At 34.7% G+C, this 21,855-nt stretch overlaps 2 protein-coding genes across 2 annotated transcripts; one reads left to right on the top strand and one right to left on the bottom strand.

The window, feature by feature from the left end:
• Positions 1-48: 48 nt before the first annotated feature.
• Positions 49-11,219, top strand: LOC116295264 (centromere protein K). Its single transcript, XM_031703036.2, has 11 exons — positions 49-177; positions 2,285-2,445; positions 4,250-4,321; positions 4,842-4,920; positions 5,557-5,603; positions 5,737-5,819; positions 6,420-6,521; positions 6,942-7,011; positions 7,555-7,617; positions 8,093-8,161; positions 8,404-11,219. The coding sequence occupies exons 2-11, from the start codon at positions 2,392-2,394 to the stop codon at positions 8,560-8,562; spliced, it is 798 nt and encodes a 265-aa protein (XP_031558896.1). The 5' UTR covers positions 49-177; positions 2,285-2,391; the 3' UTR covers positions 8,563-11,219.
• LOC116295263 (DNA repair protein complementing XP-C cells homolog) lies at positions 8,772-20,565 on the bottom strand. Its single transcript, XM_031703035.1, has 27 exons — positions 20,377-20,565; positions 19,172-19,771; positions 18,502-18,640; positions 18,036-18,114; positions 17,828-17,896; positions 17,516-17,604; positions 17,305-17,356; positions 17,126-17,170; positions 16,866-16,925; positions 16,705-16,749; positions 15,610-16,411; positions 15,119-15,169; positions 14,720-14,812; positions 14,378-14,499; positions 13,930-13,963; positions 13,458-13,515; positions 13,262-13,296; positions 13,065-13,141; positions 12,912-12,959; positions 12,750-12,794; positions 12,411-12,503; positions 11,652-11,733; positions 11,368-11,461; positions 10,726-10,819; positions 10,496-10,585; positions 9,992-10,082; positions 8,772-9,672 (listed from the first exon to the last, which is right to left on the bottom strand). The coding sequence occupies exons 1-27, from the start codon at positions 20,495-20,497 to the stop codon at positions 9,545-9,547; spliced, it is 3,336 nt and encodes a 1,111-aa protein (XP_031558895.1). The 5' UTR covers positions 20,498-20,565; the 3' UTR covers positions 8,772-9,544.
• Between the last annotated feature and the right edge of the window lie 1,290 nt (positions 20,566-21,855).

Genomic DNA, 21,855 nt, shown 5'->3' with positions numbered 1-21,855 from the left:
CATTCATTCAAAAGTGTCAATCATTCTGAATCACGTGATTGCGGGACTAAAGCGCGCGCCAATACTTGTTCGGGCAGGTCCTGCCAACCGGTTGACAAAATGGCGGATGACTTCTTAATAATAATCAATATTTTGATCTTTTTCTCCAAGAACAAGATGTAGACTGCTGAAAACAAGGTACACTTGACTAACCAGTGAACATATCTCCATCTCATGTTTATTTTGAGTTTATCTCTGTGGAGTTAAGTAAATTTTTGATTGACTTGCACGAGTTTTGTTACTCGCTGTCAGAATTTAGTCATTTTTGGCGGAAAATTTTGAGAAGGCCAGAGTTATTTTTGACCTGTTTGTTTGCTTTATACCAGTGATTTAGTTTTCACTTTCAGAAAATGTGCTTACTTCGAAGAACTATAATGACTGTCAGATAGCTAAACAACAAATTTTAAGGCATATCTTCTAAGGCAGTTTATAAAATTTAAATTTTTGATTAAGCTTATTCAAAATTCAAAAGATTTGAATGCTGCTAAGTTATATTTAAGCTTATGGTTTCTTATTATTTTCTTTCTAAATTATTGTTTTGTTTTTCTTAAATTGAAGTGTGAAACTAAAATTCTCTAGTTGTTGATATCTATAAATTTATGATTACAGAGAGCCGAATAACTATTAATTAATCATTTATTAATCTCTTATAGAATTTAGATTCCAAAAAATTCTGCTATATATTAGGATTTACATTAATTAGTGATGTAGTGTGTGACGGCAGAGTGTGTTTCTGATAGTGCTACAGCATATTGCTGAAATGCATGGTTTCGTTATGCGAGGAGACGTTTGACATGGGGTATTAAAATAAGCCGTGTGCGTTTTATGCCAATGTACGAACATGTGATCCAAGGCACATTTGAACCAGCAAAAAAATTGTAATCTCAAGTAAATACATTAGTGACAAAAAAGAAGAAAAATAGATATTTTTTATTTACATTAAAAAAGCCTAATAAATGCAAAATAAATCATAAAATCAATAGTAATAATGATGATAGTGATGGTGATAAAAATGATACTTCAAATAGAAATTTATACTTGCATAATCTTGCATTTTTAAGTTTTTGGAAAGTTATTGAATTATAGATTTGTATGAGTTACTGAACTTTTTATAGTTTCATCTAACTATCAATTGTTTTTTCAACTAAATTTTAAGATTCTAATCAGATTTATGTTTTCACAGAGACTGTGTTTGTATTGGATACAAACACATGCATAGTTACTGTTCCAAAAAATATGAAACATTGTGAAAAGAAAAGAAAATATAGACTTGTAACAATGTAATAATGCCAACATGAATATATATTGATATATTTATGGAAACAATTTTCTATTTTTTATCAAAATGAGTGAATATCTTCAGAATTCAAACGACGAAAGCATGTGCGCATATCGTTAAGAGATGGCCGGCTTTCATTTTGGCCGCCAAGCAGACATAAACTTCAGCAACAGATTTACCGAAACTCTAAAGGGTATTACCCAAAAATTCTCCCTTATAATCAGAAAAGGATTGTAATTCAGGCATAATTTCAAAGATATTTATGTACTACATGACAAAAAAATAACTTATTAAAGTGACTTACCTTTCAATTATTTTTTCAAAGACTCCTAATGATTTAGTATTCCACGTTGTAAGCACGTGGTTGCGCTTTCTCAACAATTTTCAGCGTTTGCAAGAAAGATTTCTGTTGAAATTAAAATTGGGATATAGTACAATATACTTCATAAAAACTGTAGAATTCTGACATAAAAGTGGGCCACATACTTCAAAAACTCATAAAACTGCAAATTTTCAACTTCCGCATTAGCAATAAGGTAACTTTTCAGAAGCTAAGTTGCGGAAAACTCCAACAATCAACTCCGTTCTACTATGTATATATATAATATTTTCTATGTTGTGACGTCATTAAAAAGAACAGAATATTATCCAGTAATAATTCAGGATTCTTATTCTGAAGTTGCTATAAAGTGCAACCTAAAAGAAATCGGTTTAATTCTCATGACTGTGAAAGGATGCATACTCCAAACGCTTCTCGCTGTTCCTTATTTATCTTCCCTGACACACGATTTTGTTAAACTAACATAATTCCAAATTTATCTGCAAAATTAATTTTGAGAGATCAAATTGGAATTTCGGGTCTTGAGGTTTGCAAAGCGAGGAAAATTGGAGAACTAGAAGTAAGACCCCATGAAGACGTGGATACTATCTTTCCTAATTACTTGTATATCTAACTATCTTATACAGGTATGTACGTTATCACCAGCCAAGTCCAATGTAGTTAATATTTTTTTAACATTTATCAAAGTGGAAGTTGAACTGGTGCCGAAAATATACAAGCACGTGTAAATGACATGGAACAGTTTCTCAAAGCCAAGTGTGAAGAAACATGGGAAAAACTCTATGAGGTACTGGCTAAATTAATTGTCATTGTATTACGAATGAATATATACAATGGTATGTACTGATAATTTCATACATAACATGATTACAAACCTGATTCTCTATCATTAGACGGTAATGAGCATTACGTTCTTTTCATCAGCACTTCTGGAATTATTTCTTCTCCTTAATGCGGTTTGCTTGAATTATTCCGGAAGTTCCTGTAAAGATTATGTATATCATTTATTGTCATGCACGTGATTCAGGGTTATTAAATAAAGCCAAATTACCATTTATTAAGAAATAATATTTTTACCAACACATTTTTAATCCAGCATCCTCAGTAGAAATCACCAAAAATGTTTTATACGAACCTTAATGAAACTTGAATATTCAGTTGTCTTTAAAAATAAATTTTCCAGTTTTTTCCTACCTACATTTTTTAGGACATAGCACTTGATAATTTCTGTGTCCACCTTAAAAATGTGATTTGAAAAAGGTTCAAAATGTTTTTGGAAAAATCCCCAACTATGAAAAGGGGGATCCCTCATAACTGACGCCTACTGAAAGTTTAAAAAATGAATTAATGTATTTTTGTTTAGCTGTAACAGGGCTTAAAATAATGGCTATTCATTTATTGGAATTTGGGCAGTCTACATGTAATCTTTGCCTTGCCAGTTATTTTGACCAGTAATATTGAGCCACAAACTAGGTATTATTATAAGTAATACCATGGCAAGAGGGAAATTAGTGATTCAATTTCCCTGAATAACGAGGGAAAATTTGTAAACAAATTTTCCCGAGTGACCTGGTATTACTTTGTAATACCACAATCACTGAAGAAATAAGGAAAAAAATTGCGGTTTTAGATGTTCAGGTTTCTAGGTCACGGAAGCGTAAACAACGAAAGCATTCACAAACCCTCATAAGCATGCATGAGATGAAAATATGGTTTGTAATACCATGGCACAAGGGAAATTAGTGATTAAATTTCCCCGTATAATGAGGGAAAATTTGTGGAATAAAACAAAAATAGAATCTAAAGACAAGTTGTCATTTTCAATTTATCTTATGACTGAGCATGCGCAGATTTGAGAATGCGTCCCGCATGGAAACTGTGCAGTAATATCATAAGTAGGATACGTTATAATCGATTGAGTTGCAGGGGCATTGGGTTGTCCCTGAGGGAGACAAGGCATTGTCTTCTAACTTTCCCTCATGTATAGAACATGAGGGAAATTTAGAAGACAAAGAAATCCTTTGTCTTTTACTAAATTTCCCTACATTTAATATATGCGAGAGGGAAATTTAGTAAAAGACAAAGGATTTCTTTGTCTTCTAAATTTCCCTGTTCTATGCATGCAGGAAATTCAGGTTTGTAAAGCCCTCCGATTAGACAAAAGAATCCGAGATGATCATGGTATTACCAAGCTAAAACAAATTTGGCCAGTTATCATGACTAGGTGTCTATAACTGGCTGTTATTGCCCTGTGTAGTGATAATGATAATTATAATATTTAAGGATTTTCCCTCAGGGACTCTGGGTTTCTTCCTCTGCAAAACCCAACATGTTTTTAAATTCCAATTCAATCTGCAATATAGTTAGCCATTCCCTGACTTTGATTTGTCCAGAGGTTGCTTTAGGGTATCAATAAAATTTGAAGAATGTTTGAAGGATTTATTAATATTAATATTTATTATTGATATGCTGTAACCATTGAAATATTATAGCAAGTTTAATATCTATATCTTAAGCTTGGATTTAAACAGTACTTTTCTACTTCCAATTATGTTAGTGTTCACACTGTAGAATCCACTGTCGTTTTTCAGACCCATTCCAGAATTCAAAGTAAGAAGAACAACTACCCTCCCACAGGAATAGATAACAATGATGACAACGATGTAAGTGTATTTCATACTTTAATTGTTTTTTTACTGAATTAATTTTTTTAATTTTGTCTTGGCTCCATGAGATCTTTATTATGACTCACTTATGAAGTATGACAGTTCTTTCCTTAATTCAGTACATACGCTTGAAGCAAATTTAAATTGTATCATAATATACATTGAAATGAGACACTGTTAACAGCAGAAATGTCTATTTTGCTGACACAGGCTGTAGTTTTTATTGTGCTGGCAATTGGCATGTAGAAAGAGTTTAGTGCCTATATATTGACTATTGATACACCACATGATTATACAATGATTTTAAAGCTGTGCCTTCAGAGAAAAAGTATCCCCCCACAAATTAACAACAAGTAATATCTATAAAATTAAATAATAATGTGTTTTTTTGTGTGTTAATGTGTTGCAAAGTGCCTTTGCAATATTGTAGTGCTCAGTTTTTCAAGGCTTGCATCTGCTACCACCCTGGCTTATAATTATTAGTTGTGATCAATAATTTCTGGGTACTAATTTCTAGGTCCTGAAGGCTATTCTCAGAGCAAAAGAAAAGAAACTTCAAGCTGAAATAACAGCTATGAAGAATGAAAACATTGAAGGTGAGATATACTTGATCATCTCTTTTTAAAATTTATGGCAAAGCTAACAAAGAATGAGTAACGATTGAGAGAAAAAAAATTAAGATTTATGCATTTAAATCTATTTGAGAATAGTTCATCAATTTTTTTTATCTGGTCTTTGCCATATTGAAAGTTGTGGGTAATTCGACATTCAAAATACTGTCATTTGTATCAAGAGAAAATAAACTGAGAGAAGGAATCCCCATGCCTCATCACGAGCACTCTTTGATGCTATTTTACAGTAGGAATCAAATTTGCCATCATTTTTTGCACGTGCACTTGTTTGTTCATGTTTTCTTGTGTGTTTTTTTTTAAAGAAAATGTGAGCAAACAGAGTAGGTGGCAGGGCTTAAAATAATGATTGGTAAGACACCGGCCATAATTATGATCTGCAAAATTTGTTGTAACTCTGACATACCTTGTTTCTGGCTTAATGTTGCTGGTGAAAATGACCAGCAATGCAAAGATTAGACATGACAAATTCCAATTTTGGGTCCAAAAATTCCCGAGACTGGTCCTTATTTTAAGCCCTGGACAGTACATTTACCTAATAGCGGCAAGCATGAGTTCCAGAGATTCCTTTCTTAGTTTATTTTCTCTTGTTTGTATACTTAGTTCCAGAGAAGGAGGAATTGCTGAGTGAAGAAGAATTAAAGCAAAAGGTATGGATGGATTGAGTGATTTACTGTATTTTAAAGAAAGATAATATTTTAGGTCACAATAATCTTTTTTCATAATCTTTTATTCTTAATGAATTTGATATTTCTTTTACAATGCTAATTATATTTTCCACAGCTGGAGGAGAGGACTTCTCATCTTGAGAGCACATTATCTGTCATTGAGATGCAGAAACAAGACATGATGAATGAACTGGAAAGGTATTATTAAAAGAATGTTGGCTTCATAACTGCCATAAAAAAGATATTCTCAATGGGATCTGGGCTGGTAAGATTGTGTCTCTTACTGCTGTATAGCTCAAGCTAAGCTATTCTTACACTTGTGCCTGTGGTATTAGACTGATAGTTTTCCCATAGAAATGTTTTCCCATTTCAGATGTATCATTCCCTGAAAATTTGTTCTTTTGTTTGCCGGTAAGGCACATTAATATAAATGAGAAAAACCTTTAATATCGTGAAGGAATAACAATGGTCTGAAATGGGAAAACATTTCTATGGAAAAACTATCAACACCCAAAGTGAATCAAAGCATTCCACTAGAATAATAATTACTAGAATTTACCACAGGTATCCAGGTATCCCCGACTCCAGAGATTATTTATTCTAGATCTGGCATTTGCTGTTTTGACAGCAAGTTCAAGGAAAAATAAATTTTGTGTGTCATTGGAGCTTGTTTGCAAAAACAATGGTAAACAAAAAGACCCTCTAGAGCTTAGGGTGCAGTTTAGTATTCTTTAGGGCTTGCTACTGATTAAATTTGAAGTATTCATTGATAAATTTTCATTTGTAATTGGGCTTCAGAGAGGAAGAGATATTTCAGCAAAATTTAGAAATTCAAAAGTCAATCCAAAGGAAAATAATGCAGCTGGAGAATGAAAAGGAAAATGTAAAGAGTGGTAACAGGTAAATAGTTTACTTTACTTTGCAGATTAAGTTAATTTACTGCTAGTCATTTTCCTGCTGACTTATCATCTTTGGAGTTAATTTTTCTTTGTTTTGTAAAGCTGCACTAGATGGAGCAGGGGGGAGGGGTTCAAATTTGTCAGCAAATTTAGAGGGGAAGAGAGGACCATGAAAAATTCTTGGCTACCATGGAACATGAAAGTGTGGGAAGTTATGTTATGTTTAAAACCTAAATGACCCCCCCCCCCCCCCCCACACACACACACACACATACCAGACAAACAAAACCCCATCCCCTCCCCCAGTCAAATGAAACCATATCATTTTCAATTGGCAACTAAGGTTAGTTACTTATTGCACATTTTTTACCAAGACACCTGGAATAATTCATATTATTTATTACTCTTCGTTTGATAACAGTCAAGTAAGAGAACTTGAGAAGAAGATAAGAATAACAGAGGAAAACCTTAGGGACTTACTTAAAAAGTTGGTAAGAAGATACTGTACAATGTTGGATTGCACTACTCTCTATACATAAGATTGTGTATGACTGTGAAAAGTTTGTGGCATGAACGTGGTTGTGACATGGCAAGGTGCCACGCCAATCACATTGCTTGAAAATTTATCCTCCATCCAATATTATTAAAAGCTCAAAACCCAGAATTGTGCAGATGCATGGTGACACCAACATCAGGACACTGCCAGACCAGTTACACACTGCACAAGAAACAATCAGCCAATCAAAATTATAGAAAACATCATGGTCACAGTAGGGCAAACTCCTAGAGGAAACTCCCCTTATAGGAATTCCCTAATATAGGGACTCCCCTCACAATTTTATGCAGCTTTATGATGAACTTTGTTTTTTACAATAACAAAAATGATAAAAACTTCTCAAAAAACGCTCGTCAATGTCAGCTTCATCTGTCTGTCCTCTCATTGATGATAAAAAATAACCATTCAGCACGCAAGAAATTTGTAAGTCATTGTAAAATGGATATTTTTTTAATGAATGAATCTGATGGTTTTACAGGGAGCTTTCATCAAGGAACACTTCCCAATTCCTTCACCTGAAGATCTCAAAGAAAAGGAAAAGGTGACCAGCTAATAATTTCCAAAATATATTTCTTTTCTGGTAACCATCCAGACTATAGTATTCAATCAGTATGTTGTGGTATTAACCCAAGGTTGCATGGTTAGTAACCACCCATACTAGTGTGATTTTTATCTGGGGGTTTCCACCCAGACTAGTGTAATGGGTATCCACCCTGATTAGTATAATAGGTCTCTGGAGGTGGTAACTGGGGTACTCACCCAATCTAGTCAGTGGATATTGAAGTATATGCACAGTGTAGGGTATCTGAGGGAGGGTAATTTATCTAGACTGTTGCAGTGGGTATCCATCCAGACTACAGTGGGATAATATCTGTGGGAACCTACCCAGATTAGTGTGGCAGGTATCTGGGGGCATTCCCCCAGACTACTACAGCCACAGGTAACCACTCATTCCAAGACTTTTTATGAAAATGATTCCATGTTCATGAAGTCTTCTGAAACTGGTATCCTTTCAGAAACTGCCTCCCAGACAAAGAGTGGTAGACGCTGCTCAAAAGTATAGTTCATTCCACGAGTTATTAGAGGTAAGTTCAATGTTCTTACAATACCTTATCTCAGTCAACTAAGTTAGAATTTTATTACTTGTAATCTTTCAAATTAGGCTTGCATACCATGGAATCCCAGTTATATCCCTATGCTAGACTTATACAATTTCATATGGGTTTTTGGGTGGGTTTATATTTGTGGAAGAGGGGGGTGGGGGTACCTTTAAAGGGAGGGGGAAATCTGTACCTCAGTCTGTGCCTTTTTTCTTTTCATATCATAGGACCTACTCAATAAGATGTGGCAAACTCCTCATGACCCCTACGTCAAAATACAACCAAACCATTGGCCTCCATACATTGAACTGCTCTTGAGGTGTGGCATAGCACTGCGACATCAACACGACTGTAATCTAATTAAGCTAGAATCATTCCAGGCTTAGGAAGGTACAGGGAAGTATAAATTAATAATACAGGTTAAAATCAGTGTTACTGTTGTGCATCTTCTCTTATAATGCTTTTAAAACATAGACATGATATGTCAGCTTTAACCATCCAGAAGATACGGAGAGTGTGCATGTTGTATTTTAAATGACTGTATAAATGAAAAGTATTTAACATGTTGACAAAAAGAATAGAAGGAACATATATATATATACTAAAAACAAGTTTAATACATGTATATATTATTAAATTACATATAGAAATATATCTTGTTGCTGTACAAAACAATCATTATCATGATGATTTGATGGGCACACTGCAAGGAACATTTTAACAAAACAACTGGTTTGTCTGATGCGACACAAGCAATTTACAATTATACAGTATGCCATGTACCGCACATAACAGTGGCATAGGACATCTTGTCATCAAGCCTTTATCTGTCACGCCTTATGATTGACAAATACTATTGGGGCACACTACAAGGAACACATTAACAAATATTTGGTTTGTCTGTGACACAAGCAGTTTACTAAACACTAAGATATGCCATGAACCACACATAACATTGGCATACTGTAGGACATCTTTTGTCATCAAGCCTTTATCTATCACACCTTATGATTGTTAGTTGCTATATTGGGTCACACTGCAAGGAACATTAACAAAACAACTGGCTTGTCTGATATGGCACAATGTCACAATGTTTTTTTAAATGCACCAAGATCCTAGGCATGTAACTATGCAAGTGGCATACAACATGTGCACAGTCTTGTAGTCTTGTCTGTCTTAAAGCATCAACCCTCCATCTGTTTTAACTTCAATTTGTCCATCTTATGAATTTTGTATGCCAATGCATTATACTTGTACTCATACACAAACTGTAATTCATATATGCTACATTGATATTTTGTTAACCAGCAGCACTACATGTACTGCATAATTATTGCAATATTTATTATAAACATTAACAGGTCAATCCTATTTGTCCAGTGGTAGAGTGAAGCCACAAGTACAAGATTTTGTCCATTCACCATTGATTTTGTCTTTCTTGTGAAGCCTCTTGGGGAAAACATGACAGTGACCTTCATCTTTGATGCTTGTTTTTCCTAAAAACAAATTAAGGAAACAATGTCCACAACTTTAACATATAAGAAATATAACATGTACTGAAAGTAAAAACCTGGGTCGAGTCCCTTACAGTGAAATTGCCAATTGAAAGCCACTTGATTAGGATGACTACTTTGGTATATACTTCACAAATTTTACATGCAATAAGAATAGCTTTATTGGGAATCAATGTGCAACAATTTAGTACAGAATCAATCGTTGCTCAGTGCCAATGACAGCGCGCAAGTCTACTGTAATCAGTACAGAGATGCTTGAGCCATGATACAGGGATGACATGTTTTCTAGGTTGCTGGTTACCTTGTTTCATGTTTTGTGGCCATGAGACAGCTACACTTGAAATTTTCTCATCTTCAAGTTGCTCACCACTTTGTTCTGACGTTCTTGACTCCTGTGCATAAGGTACATCACCATCATTACATATTTGGCCATGAATATCACTGTCATCAACATCATCATCAAGTAGTTATGTAATAATGTAATTTATGATTTCAATTTGTTAGGTCTTCCTTGATTTGAGTTTTTTTTTTTGGTCTTCCTCTGCCTGCAAAGCCTCACAATCTAAATTCTCATCTGAACCTTGCGTTAGCTGTGTCCTGACTTTGATCAGCCCAAAGGTTGTATCAAGGTATCAATAATTCGGGATTCTATCTGATTTAAGCTGTGTTCTGACTTTGATCAGCCCAGAGGTTGTATCAAGGTATCAATAAATTGTTTAAAATACAATCTAATATTTGCTAAAACCTAATATTTAATAACCTTCCTAATCCTATATTAATTAAATAATCACATGATAAATCCTACCTGAGTATCATATTTTCTTTTTAGCCGTTCCCTGATCAGTAAAGATTTGACAAACTGTTTCCAGTATCCAAGCACTCTCTTCTCACGTTTCTATTTTTTAAAAAAGGTTAAGCACATATGAATGAATGGGTGGATGGGTGAATGGATGGATGGATGGATGGACGAATGAAAGAAAATGAGAGAATCAATGAAAGAAAATGCAGAGCATTAGCAAAGTATTTATCTCTTACTTCTTCCTTTCTTCTTTCTGCTTCTTGTTGTTCTTGTCTCCATGCATCCATTAAGGCAGGAACAGATTCTTTAGCCACTACCAGCCCATCAATACTGTTACAAAAGAACATCCTTTTTTGTTACTTGTGAGAAAAGTCCCCCCTTATTGATGGATACCATGTAAATTTTAGAATGTTCTAATGCAAAAAATGATTGAATGGAATAAGGGGAACTAAAGACACATCTTGGCCAATAGGCTTTTACCCATCAATTTATTCCTATTGTAGGGTGTTCGCACTAAACCCGTGAAACAAATACTAATTTTTAGTACTAAATAGTGATAATCGAACAATAGGAAACAAAGGATTTTGTATGAATTACTACTAAATTATTAGTACTAAATATTCACAGGTTTAGTGTGTGCACTCTAGCATCTAATAGTTCTTACAAGAGTATGTACCATATATCTGGTGTGAAAAAGGTTAATTAATAAAGTCGTATGAATTAGTGCAAAGCTTTGTAGGTCTACGGTTTACTGAACTAATCAATTTGTGCAGATTTGTGCAGTTTTCTTTAATACAACCAGTAATTTCTTGCAACCAGTCTTTCATGGATATGGTATGCACTCTACTACTAATACTACTCATACTTATAGTACTTACACTGGATGGCAAAATCCGCAATGAAAGTCAAACCCAACCACTGCCGGTGCTCCATCAATACCAAGCTTTTTGGCAATTTTCTGGATGCCTGGAACTTAACACGGAAATTGGCATTATATTCAAATGTAAAGATGCTAATCATGTACTTTATGGAAAGCAGACATGTGTTGGTTGACAATTCCCTGACTGACGGTTGTTCATTGGCTGAATGTTGCCAACAGTTACACAATTGGTTGAGATAATGTTGTTGATTGTGGTGCTGTCATAACAATAACTTAACTTACTCTTTATATGTTTTGATCCAGGTGGTAACATGCTTGGTTTGAACAGCTCAACATTCCCATACTCATTCCTGGGGACTTTTCCCTATGACCCATAATAAGAGCCTAACATCAATAATGTGATGTGTTTTTAACTAATTATAATAGCAATATAATTTCACAACTATACAGGGGCATGTCCTACTCAGCCCTTTCTTAAGGGGATGGGGTGCTATCTCACAACCCCGGGGGAGGGGGTACTCCCCTATATTTGCTATACAGGTATGTGCTGCCAAACAGATAACTTTAGAACAGGATATATAAAATCGTGCTCGCTCTGGGACAGGGTATATGAAATCACGCTCTCTCCTCCCTGGAAAAGGGTATCTATTTTGGCACTACCGGAAAAGGTTATGGTTTTCAGCGATCTTGCTCTGGAACAGGGTATGAATTTCAGCGATTTTACTCTGGAACAGGGTCAGGGTTCAGAGGGCTCAGCAGCACATCCCTACCCTAAACGGGCAAGAGTACCTACCCCCCACACATTATTGGTTACTGTTATACACACATTTAATACTTGAACCTTAAAGTGGGGTATTCAAAGATACAGTAGCCTGCCTAGCATAAGGGACTACTGTACCTTCCACATACCCAGAGCTGCTACACGTATGCAGGCTTTAACAGGAAAGTTGTAGAATCCCTATACCACATTCCCTGGAACCCATCCCCTGGACTAAAGATAACATTACCAATCCATTAATAACTAAATTAATATAAGCTTACATCTTTTACTGGAGGAGGTTTGTACTCTTCAGTCTGCCACTGTCCAAATAAGTCAATAGTAACTGTGCTAGTTAAGTCAACTACTGGTTGGTTCTAGATAAAAATAATTATCAAATATTAAGCATTTTAAATCCATTACATGACATCCGGGTAATATCGTATAGACCCCTTGCATCTGACGTCAAAGCAGCTCGATCTTGGGGACAAAGAAAGTTCTCCTGCGAATTGGATGGAACCTATTGTGTTGTCCCCCAGGTTGAGCTGCATTCCAAAGTGCTGCAAGGGGTATATTGTCTTTATTTATATTTTGATTAAAAAAATATAACTTTAGAATCTTACCCTCTTCATACGGCCTTTCACAATTTTGTATGGTTCTTCCCCTTGCTAAAGAATAGAGGAAAATCTTACTGTCAGTTAGTAATAAGCCTTAGCATTAAATATCTATTAAGTATAATTTATAATTAAATAATATTTTTTTGACAATGTAGTTGATGGACTTGCCTTTACTACCCTGGCATCCAAAGACATCCATTTCTCTCTTGTATGGAGCTTTAAAAACAATGATAAGATAAAGCATCGTAAAATAATTGATTTCATTGAAAAAATAATAGGGATGGGTCTGCGTGAAGAAGTGCCAAAAAAGTTTCAACCTACCAAATGTACACAATCTCTAGAATAAACAGCTTCACCTCTGATAAACCCTAGAGTGGCTGCTGTCTCGGGGTAGATAGCTGAAACATTAGAGAGAAACGATAAATATTTTGAACAAACCAAGTAATGGCATATAATTTGTAAATGGCATTTGAACGTCTTCTCGTAGGGATGATCATCAACTCTGTCAAAATACAAACCTTCAAACTTTAGTAAATGCCTCTTTAAAACATATCTAAAAAATAAATAATTATTATACAATATTTATTATTTATGTAGACTGTGGTAATAAATGAACCTAAACCTAAACCTAACAAACAGAATCCAATCATAGTATCTGATACTATTATTGAACCATAGTAGTCAATTGCAATAGATATGTTCTGCACAACTTACAAGGGGTGGTTCTTGTACTCTGTTATACTTTGAGGTAAAGGCCTTTCTTGATGTTGAGCTGAAAAGTAAAATATTACACTTTATTAACAGGGGTGGATCCATGGATGGCGAGGGGGGATAACTTGTTAAATTCTTTTTTTTTTGGGGTGGGGGGGGGGGGGGGGGGGGGGAAGAGGGGAAAAGAAAATAAGAAATGTGCTAATAACTTAAAACATTGGATAAACTTTTACTCAGTTAAATTTAAAGCTCTTTAATTTAATTCTTGCTCTTAAAATTTTTATTCCCAATAATTCCCCCCCCCCCCCCCCCCCCCCCCCCCCATTTTCTTGCATTTTATGGGTTTCCATTGGTATTGGTGTGAGGTTCCCTGTAACAGTCAAACCCTTTTCAAAATCCTGGATCCGCACCTGATTTACTTTTTCTATTTTTCTCTCATATCCAAAAATGATCTCAAATACAACATTATAGTTACCTAACAACTGGGAATTCTCCATTTCATCCATTTTCTGAAATCATAAATTAAATAATTAAAATTACGCAGAAGTCCATATCCTTAAATACCAGAATAATTGCAACTGAATACACAATGCAGCACCAATGCTTTAATTCCAATTTGATCTGTGAGTTAAGGCTGTTTCAGTTTTTGATAACATTCATTGGTTTATCTGGTTCTAACAATAATCCCAGCTTGAGTTCCTTAGGAAAGGGGATGGACAAGGGGATAATCAAGAAATAGAATTTAAATGTGCATGCATACTGTGCGCAGTTATAAAGCATGCGGGGGTTGGCAGAACAGGAGAGAAGTGTTAGGTGAAGCATGATGTGTAGCAGAATATGAGTGGCGCAATTGAAAGCGTGTGCATGACATTTATGACAGTTATTTTATAATGTAGTATACATTCAATCAGTTAGTATGATACCTTTTTCTTGGTTTTATATGGCAGTAGAGTTTCTTCCCACCATTCTGCATCAATACGGAACTTCTTAGTTTTGGACAACCATTCGGAAGCATACCTCTCAGTAACATCTTTAACACTATTTTCTGTTAATCAAAAATAATAAGATCAAATTCTGAAGTTATACTGGCTGAAAGCAGCCCAACACTTCCAAGGCAGGTCTTCTTGACTGGTCACATTGACTGACATGTTAGAAGTGAGACTGCAATCTAAGATCCATATGACCAGTCATTATGTCCAAGCAGCTTTTATTGTTAGCCCTGGGGAAATACTCTCCAGGACATGTCAGTGGTTAATATCACTTACCATTATCAAAAGAAAGGACATAAGAGAGTGGATTACTGGCATACTTTTCACACAGTTCAGGTTGATTAACACTGTAGGAAACTAAGTCCACACCTTGGGGAAACAAATTAAAACATTTGTGATTTTATACAGTGAAGTCCATTGCCAGAGCATATAGTACAGCTGTTTTATTCCATGCAGCCAATCAAAATGCAGGAAAGTTGCTGACAGTAGAATTCATAATTCTACTGTTATTTTACTCTTTCCATCATGTACTAAATATTTAATATGGGTTATAAAATAGTGACACACCATGGAATACGGGTCCCACTCGGAGAGTCCCACTTGTATAACTTAATTTATGCTCTTAGCAGTATTTATTATTATGTGATCTGGTAATACACTGTATGCTGTACTTACACATCCAAGATTTGCTGGTTGGCAAGTAGACTTCAACCCACATATCTGTTCCTGAAAACAAAGTTGAAATCAATGTCATCAGTAATTATCTGCCATCCATTGGCTATCAACTGATAACAGATTGGCAGTCAGTGAAGGATACTGGATTTTGTTGAGGGAAGGGTGCAGGCCAAAAAGGCACCCCCTGCAACCCCCTGAATCCCTGATAGTAACGTAATTGAGAATGCAGTTGTTAAAGTACATGTTTAAATTTCATGAAATTTCATGTTTAGGACAATGTTGATGATGTCATTGACGAATGACTGATTTCTTGGCTTCCAAGGATCATTCAGTAGCTACAGTAACACACCAGCCTAGCTGTGTGCATTAAGCAATTATTTCTTTTATCAGGGCAATAGGAAATAGGTATCAATAAGCCTGTAGTATTAATTGGGAGATCTGACTTACAGTAGCCAGTTTTTCATGCAGTAGTGTACTAGAAAATAAATTACCTGCTTTGTTCTTTCTTACAGTAGCCCCTTCATCTGAATCGTCAGATATTATCTGGACTGGGCTTTTTCCTTCCTTAGAGCTTTGTGATGATTGTCTCCTAAAAATACGAGGCTTACTACTTATCTCAAACTCATCATCATCATCAATCATTTCTACGACTGATGGACTTTTCTTGACCTTGGATGTGAGGGAGGTCTTGTTTGTTTTTCCTTTTGAAGGTGCAGGCTTCTTGACTGGTGCTTTGTAGCTTATTTCTTTCTCGAATTCTTCATCTGATTCACTGTTGCTTTTTTCTTCAGAATAACTGCTCAGTTGATCTTCACTGTTGCTTCCAGAGTCTGCATTGTCTGCATAATTCACCTTTTTTTGTTTCCGAAGCCTCTTTCTTTTTGGGCCGCTTGCAGCATCTTTTACTTTATTTTCATCTTTTTCTTTTTTATTTCCCACTTTAGGTGTGGATGATTTTGTTTTCCTAGGTGTCTCATTTTGATTTGATCTCGTCTTAACACTAGATTCGACCTTTGATTGCAGGCTTGAAGATGATTGTGATGAAGACGGACTAGTTTTGACCTTTGCCTGACCTGAAGATGATGGTGATGAAGATTGTACTGAGGTACTTGTACTTGATGCAGGTGAATCTGCATTGTTTTCTAGAGTGTTTGCCTGTTTGGTCTCCATAATTTCACTGTCATCCAAAGTATTTTCAGACTTTAATACAACACTTGGTTTTCCTGCTCTAGTAGGAGTTGCTTGAATGCTGCTGTTTGATGGGCTTTCCATTATCTTGGAAGCGTTGGCTTTCTGCAATCAAATCCATAACACAGTAACACACAGTAATTAAATTAACTTTTTAAAAACAATAATTCCCAGTCAATAAACTAATTACAACAAATTTTGGTTTAACCATAAAAGTGTGCATGATTAAAATGATTTTGTTCCTGACATGCATTCAGACTCCCATTTTCGTGCTTAATTTTATTTTATTTTTTCAAATTTAAATTTTTCTTTTTTTCAAATTTAGATTTTTTTTTTTTTTTACCACATTACATTGATAAAATCTATGCATGAAAGTCAGATATCTAGTTTATTAATACCTTGGTTGCTGCTTTGCCATCTTTCGCAATCTTCATTGAGACAGGCTAGGAAGAAATCAATGAAATATGGATTTAACACTGTGACTAATATTAGGACATGAAACTAGTATCAATAACTGCAACAAATAAGTCAAGAATGGAAAAATGAAGGCAGTTTTCACCTGAAGAGATGCTACCAATCTTGTTAAGATACCCAGTGACCTCAAGAGGATAACGAGAACCTATGAAATAATACACAGGATAATATAAGGAAATAAATTGAAGGCCACGAAAAGAATGAGTGAATGAGCAGATGGATAGGCTGATGTCTAGTGGTGAGTGATTGCTTTCATTAGCTTGGATGGACTAAACACTGGATGAATGGAGGGAAGAAAGGATAAACAGGATGGATTTGTTGAATGATTGCATGGTGAACTTGTACCTCTGCCATATTCTGTGGGTAACGTGATACAGGAATCATGTCATTCTGAAAAAGTCGGAGAAAAAAACTATCAACAATTTCATCAAGTGAGAAAATCCTTGAAACAACAGGATTTATATCTTAAAAATAATATTAAGTTGATGAATAAATACCAACAAATATGCATATATATTCAATACCTTTGACAAGTCATCTCTAAACTGCTGAAAAGGTGGGAAGTCTTCCTTGAACCTATTAAAACAGAATTAAAACAGAAAACATTAAAAAAGAATTACAGAATTACAGTAGTTGTATTCATTGCTTATATTCTCTCTCTCTCTTTCTTAAGGAGATACAAAAATTAAAATCACAAAGACAGTTAATAACCCATTATTGAGTTTTATAACTAACCATGTTATAAGGTTTGTGAGTTCTTCAGATTGCCATTTCTTGACTGATTTGGTTATAAGGTGTGACGGAACAAATGACAGAGAGTAGGCCTGAATAACCGAAAAGAGACATTTGCATGCAATAAATTAATAATTTGTTTAAAATATACTTTCAAAATTAATTTATGTTACGTATACTTTTATTTAATAACATATTCACTTCAGGATTCATTGTTTTGCATTTTGCATTAGACAATTCTTAGTTTTAGCCAGGTAGGGAACATTTCATCACTAGTACTGTATCCTTCCTTTACTTTAATGTGTCTATAAATACCTGGAGTACAGGTTGATTGCATACTGCATTTCTGTTAAACCCCCACGCTATCAACGTTACAAGGTGTGCCTGTACATATAAATGAGAATAGAAATGAAGACAGTAAAGTACAGTACAGTGGACAAGAAAAATCAACAAATGGATGAATTAAACCAAAAGAAAGAAAGAAAGAATGGATGGATGGATTAATGAATGAACAAATGATTACCTTGTGCATGTCCAATTGAATTTGTTTCTTGAATCTTGTCATAGCTTTTTTAATCTTTGTTAATAAATCATCTTCAGTCCTAGCAAAAATGGAATGCAAACAATGCGTACTTAAATAGAAAGCCCATCTATCTGTTTATGTACTGAATTGCTTATCCTAACACTCACTTATCCATTCACTATTCATCCATCCATCCATCCATCTACCCACCCATCCATCCATCCACCGATCCATCCGTTCATATCCATCCATCCATTCATATCCATCCATCCATTCATCCACCCACCAATCCTTCTATCCATCCATCCATCTGTCTATCCACCCATCCATCCATTTATGCATCCATGCATTCACCCACCCACCCACTGATTCATAAAACCTTTCATCTATAATTTTTTTCAGTTGCTTCCATTTTCTCATATCTTATTCATTGACATCAACATTATACTATTCCCCTAATATTTACTTCTTTTTCCTTTTTCCTTTCATTCCAGGAATCTGTATACTAATCTCCACTTCTGTTTTAGTGACAGCTGAACTGCAAGCTGTACTTGAACTTATACTACTGTTATCACACAAGTCTACACTATGGTGGCCTTCAGCCTCTGAAAGAAAACATGGCAAAATGCAAATTAAAGAAGGTAAATTGATATAAACATAAGCACTGTATTTTTTAATATAAAACCCTTCAAACATTCATATTTTATTGATGCCCTGAAACAGACTCAGGGATGATCAAACTCAGGACACTGCTGACTCAAAGTTCAAATGAAAAATTAGCATGTTAGCTTTTTGCAGATAGACCCAAAGAAAAAAAACTCAAATCAAGGGAGACTTAACAAATTGAAATGATAAATGTTTGACAACTACTTGATGATGATGATGATGATGATAATGATGACGATGATGATCATGATCAAGCCTGTCATGATGATGATGATGATGATGATATAATGCCTTATGCATATAGGAGTCAAGAACAAGCTCAGAACAAAGTGCGAAAAACTTGAACCTTGCATATGAATGGCTTTAACTCATAGATTGAACCGGAATTTAAGGTGCACTTCCACTACTTCCCCCTTGATCCTGTAATGCAATAACTATGCATGGCATCTTGGACCCTTTATATACTATACCTTGCACATCTTCCCAGTCAATGTCCTCTTCACTTTCACCACCACTAGAATCAGCATCCTTGGCCTTTTCTGTCTTAACCCAATCATTGACCCTACTAGTAGCATCATACTGATCATCCAATTTTGATTTTATGTCCTTTGCTGATTCTTTTAATGATTTTTTATTTATTTTGGGATTATTCCCCTTTTTTCCTCTAGCATGTTTATTTGTACCACTTTTGGCATTTCCCCCCAGATTTTCCATTTTGATGTCCTGTAGAGGTGTTTCATTGCAATGGGTTTCAATAGCATCTGTGTTGACAATACAAGTGTCATCAGTCTTCTGCAAACACAACTTCTCATTTCCTTTTTGAATTTTTTTCTTTCCACGTTTTTTAGAAGTTTTTCTCTCTTTTGTTTTTTCTACTTCATCAGGTTTTTCTTCATTATTTTGCCTTGTATTCTTTAAGTTAGACCTTCTGGATACTCTTTGCTTCTTTTTAACAGCAACTTCAACCTCACTGTCTTCAGATTCAGATGCAAATCCATTTTGTTGAGCATTTTCTTCTGACTTTGGTTTTCTTTTTCTTGCAGGTGTTATACCTTTTGAACTTGAAGTACCTATATTACATGTAAAGATAAAGTAATAGTATCATATTATCATAAAATGTCTGGAGAAGATGATTTCGGTTGGCTGGAGAAAAAAACTCTTCAAAGGTAAGATGCATTAATAGAAAATCAATTACTATTAATAATGTTGCATAATTTCTTTAAGAAATGATATATTTATTATGATTGAGAAAAAAAGAACAAATAAACAAACAAATATAGAATGACTGAAAATCGCATATCACCCCTTTTTTCAAAATTGTTTAGCATACTGTAGCATAGTATAAAATGCATTGCAAATGAGCCAAAATATGCAAAATAATTGCAAGCAATTTAGTTAATTCATTTACTGGGTGTGAAATGTGACTGTAGTCATCTAAGGTATTTCCATGTTATGTAAGAGGTCAGCCAATTAAGACCATGTGTTGTGATCAGACACCGTAACCCTGTACGTACGTCCTACGGATCTCAAATCAGAAGTTATTACTATCCCAAATAAGACATAAAATTGTTCTGAGATCTAAAAATATTTAACTATTTGACGAAAAGAGAGACAAGTGAAACTATATTATGATAAATTCCAAGGATTCTTCCCATTTTGTTTTGACACGTCTTACGTTTCGACTTGGACGGAGCTATTAAGGCAGTTGTATCGCATGGATCTTCAACCTTCTTTCTCTTGGCCAAGCGAACCTCTGGTAGGTCATCTATGCTTCTAGTAATACGCTTTCTAACCATGATCTCAAATGCACAGTGTTCGCTAAATGTTTATAGAGCAACAGAGATAAACAGCATGCAATGTTGTTCGCGCCATGTGAGGCTAATGGGAAATACTGCTGACAAGCACAAAGGGATCCCAGAGCGTTGGCTGTACATATATCTTTCCGATGTATTCTTTTATTTTCTATTTTATTTGCTTGTTTTGAACAATGTGAAAAATGAAAAAATATATATGAATCTATTCTCAAAAGTTTAAATAAATTCAGGAGGCAAAAATAAAGCGTTAAATTTTTGCATGATTTTTAAAATGCATTTTTTAAAAGGAACGTTGGTTACAGTTGGGCTGAGCTGAAGGTAAATATTTTGAACTGAAAGACGTTTTGACGTTACGAGTTTTTAAATTCAAAAATTTTCTTGTTTCTTAAAAAATCAATCTAAAGAACTAAAAAATATAAATTCAGAGGACTACCATATAAAAAATTAAAAATAAAGTTCTTTCCGAATCAGGACAGGCATGATGTAGTTTTATTGCAGATTAATTATGTTATGCCAGATTTATAATTGTAAAAATTGCATAATAAATTTCAAGTTATATAGAAATCAATCTACGTAATATACAACAATATTCCTTTTTTTTTCTAGTCTCGCGTCATTTGCAGCCGACACAAAAACGGAGTTCCATTTTCCGTACCGCGAGAGGAAAAAATTTTTTAAAAATTCTTGAAAATCGTTGAAAAGACGCGCAGTAAGTTACAACTGAAGTTTACGTACAATCATGGTTAAATTCCAATAAATTCTTTTATGTTAATGTCGAGCTTGGGCTACCTGTGGTCGGTTGACTGAATTTTATGATTTTTTCGTGTTGATCTAACACAGGGCATAACAAGTAGTAAACTATATATGTATAGATCAACACGAAAAAATCATAAAGATGGGATACACATTTCGTGTTCGTTTTGTCGCTTATGATGGTTTTTGATTACTAGTATTTTGACAAAGCACTCTTTACTTTTCACTTTCACGACTTTCTCGTACTTTTGACAATCCTATTTTCTACTTATTGTTTGAATTACTTTATTCTTTTTTTTTTTTTTTTTTTTTTTTTTAGTTTTCTTTTTTGACGGTCTCATCCTTTTCTTGCGCTACAAATACAAGGTAATAAGTAAATATTAATAAATAGTAGTAAATATTTGTCGTCTTCCGATTATTTTCTCAGAAACAAAATAGCTGGGGTTTTCCCCAGGTATTCATATTGTCCGCGGTCATGAGATCCTCACACGTTCATTTTGTTACAAATAATATTTACTTCCACCGCTTATAAAACAGGAGGGAGGAGACGTCTCCAAGGTAAACAATGAATGAGTCATGTATGATAG

This window comes from Actinia tenebrosa, unplaced genomic scaffold, assembly GCF_029948245.1.
Source record: "Actinia tenebrosa isolate PJP-AT-01 unplaced genomic scaffold, QUT_ActTen_1.0 PGA_scaffold3__52_contigs__length_22856419, whole genome shotgun sequence".
Classification (NCBI taxonomy): domain Eukaryota; kingdom Metazoa; phylum Cnidaria; class Anthozoa; order Actiniaria; family Actiniidae; genus Actinia; species Actinia tenebrosa.
The sequence above is the reverse complement of the archived record's forward strand: the minus strand, read 5'-3'. Positions and strand labels throughout refer to the sequence as shown.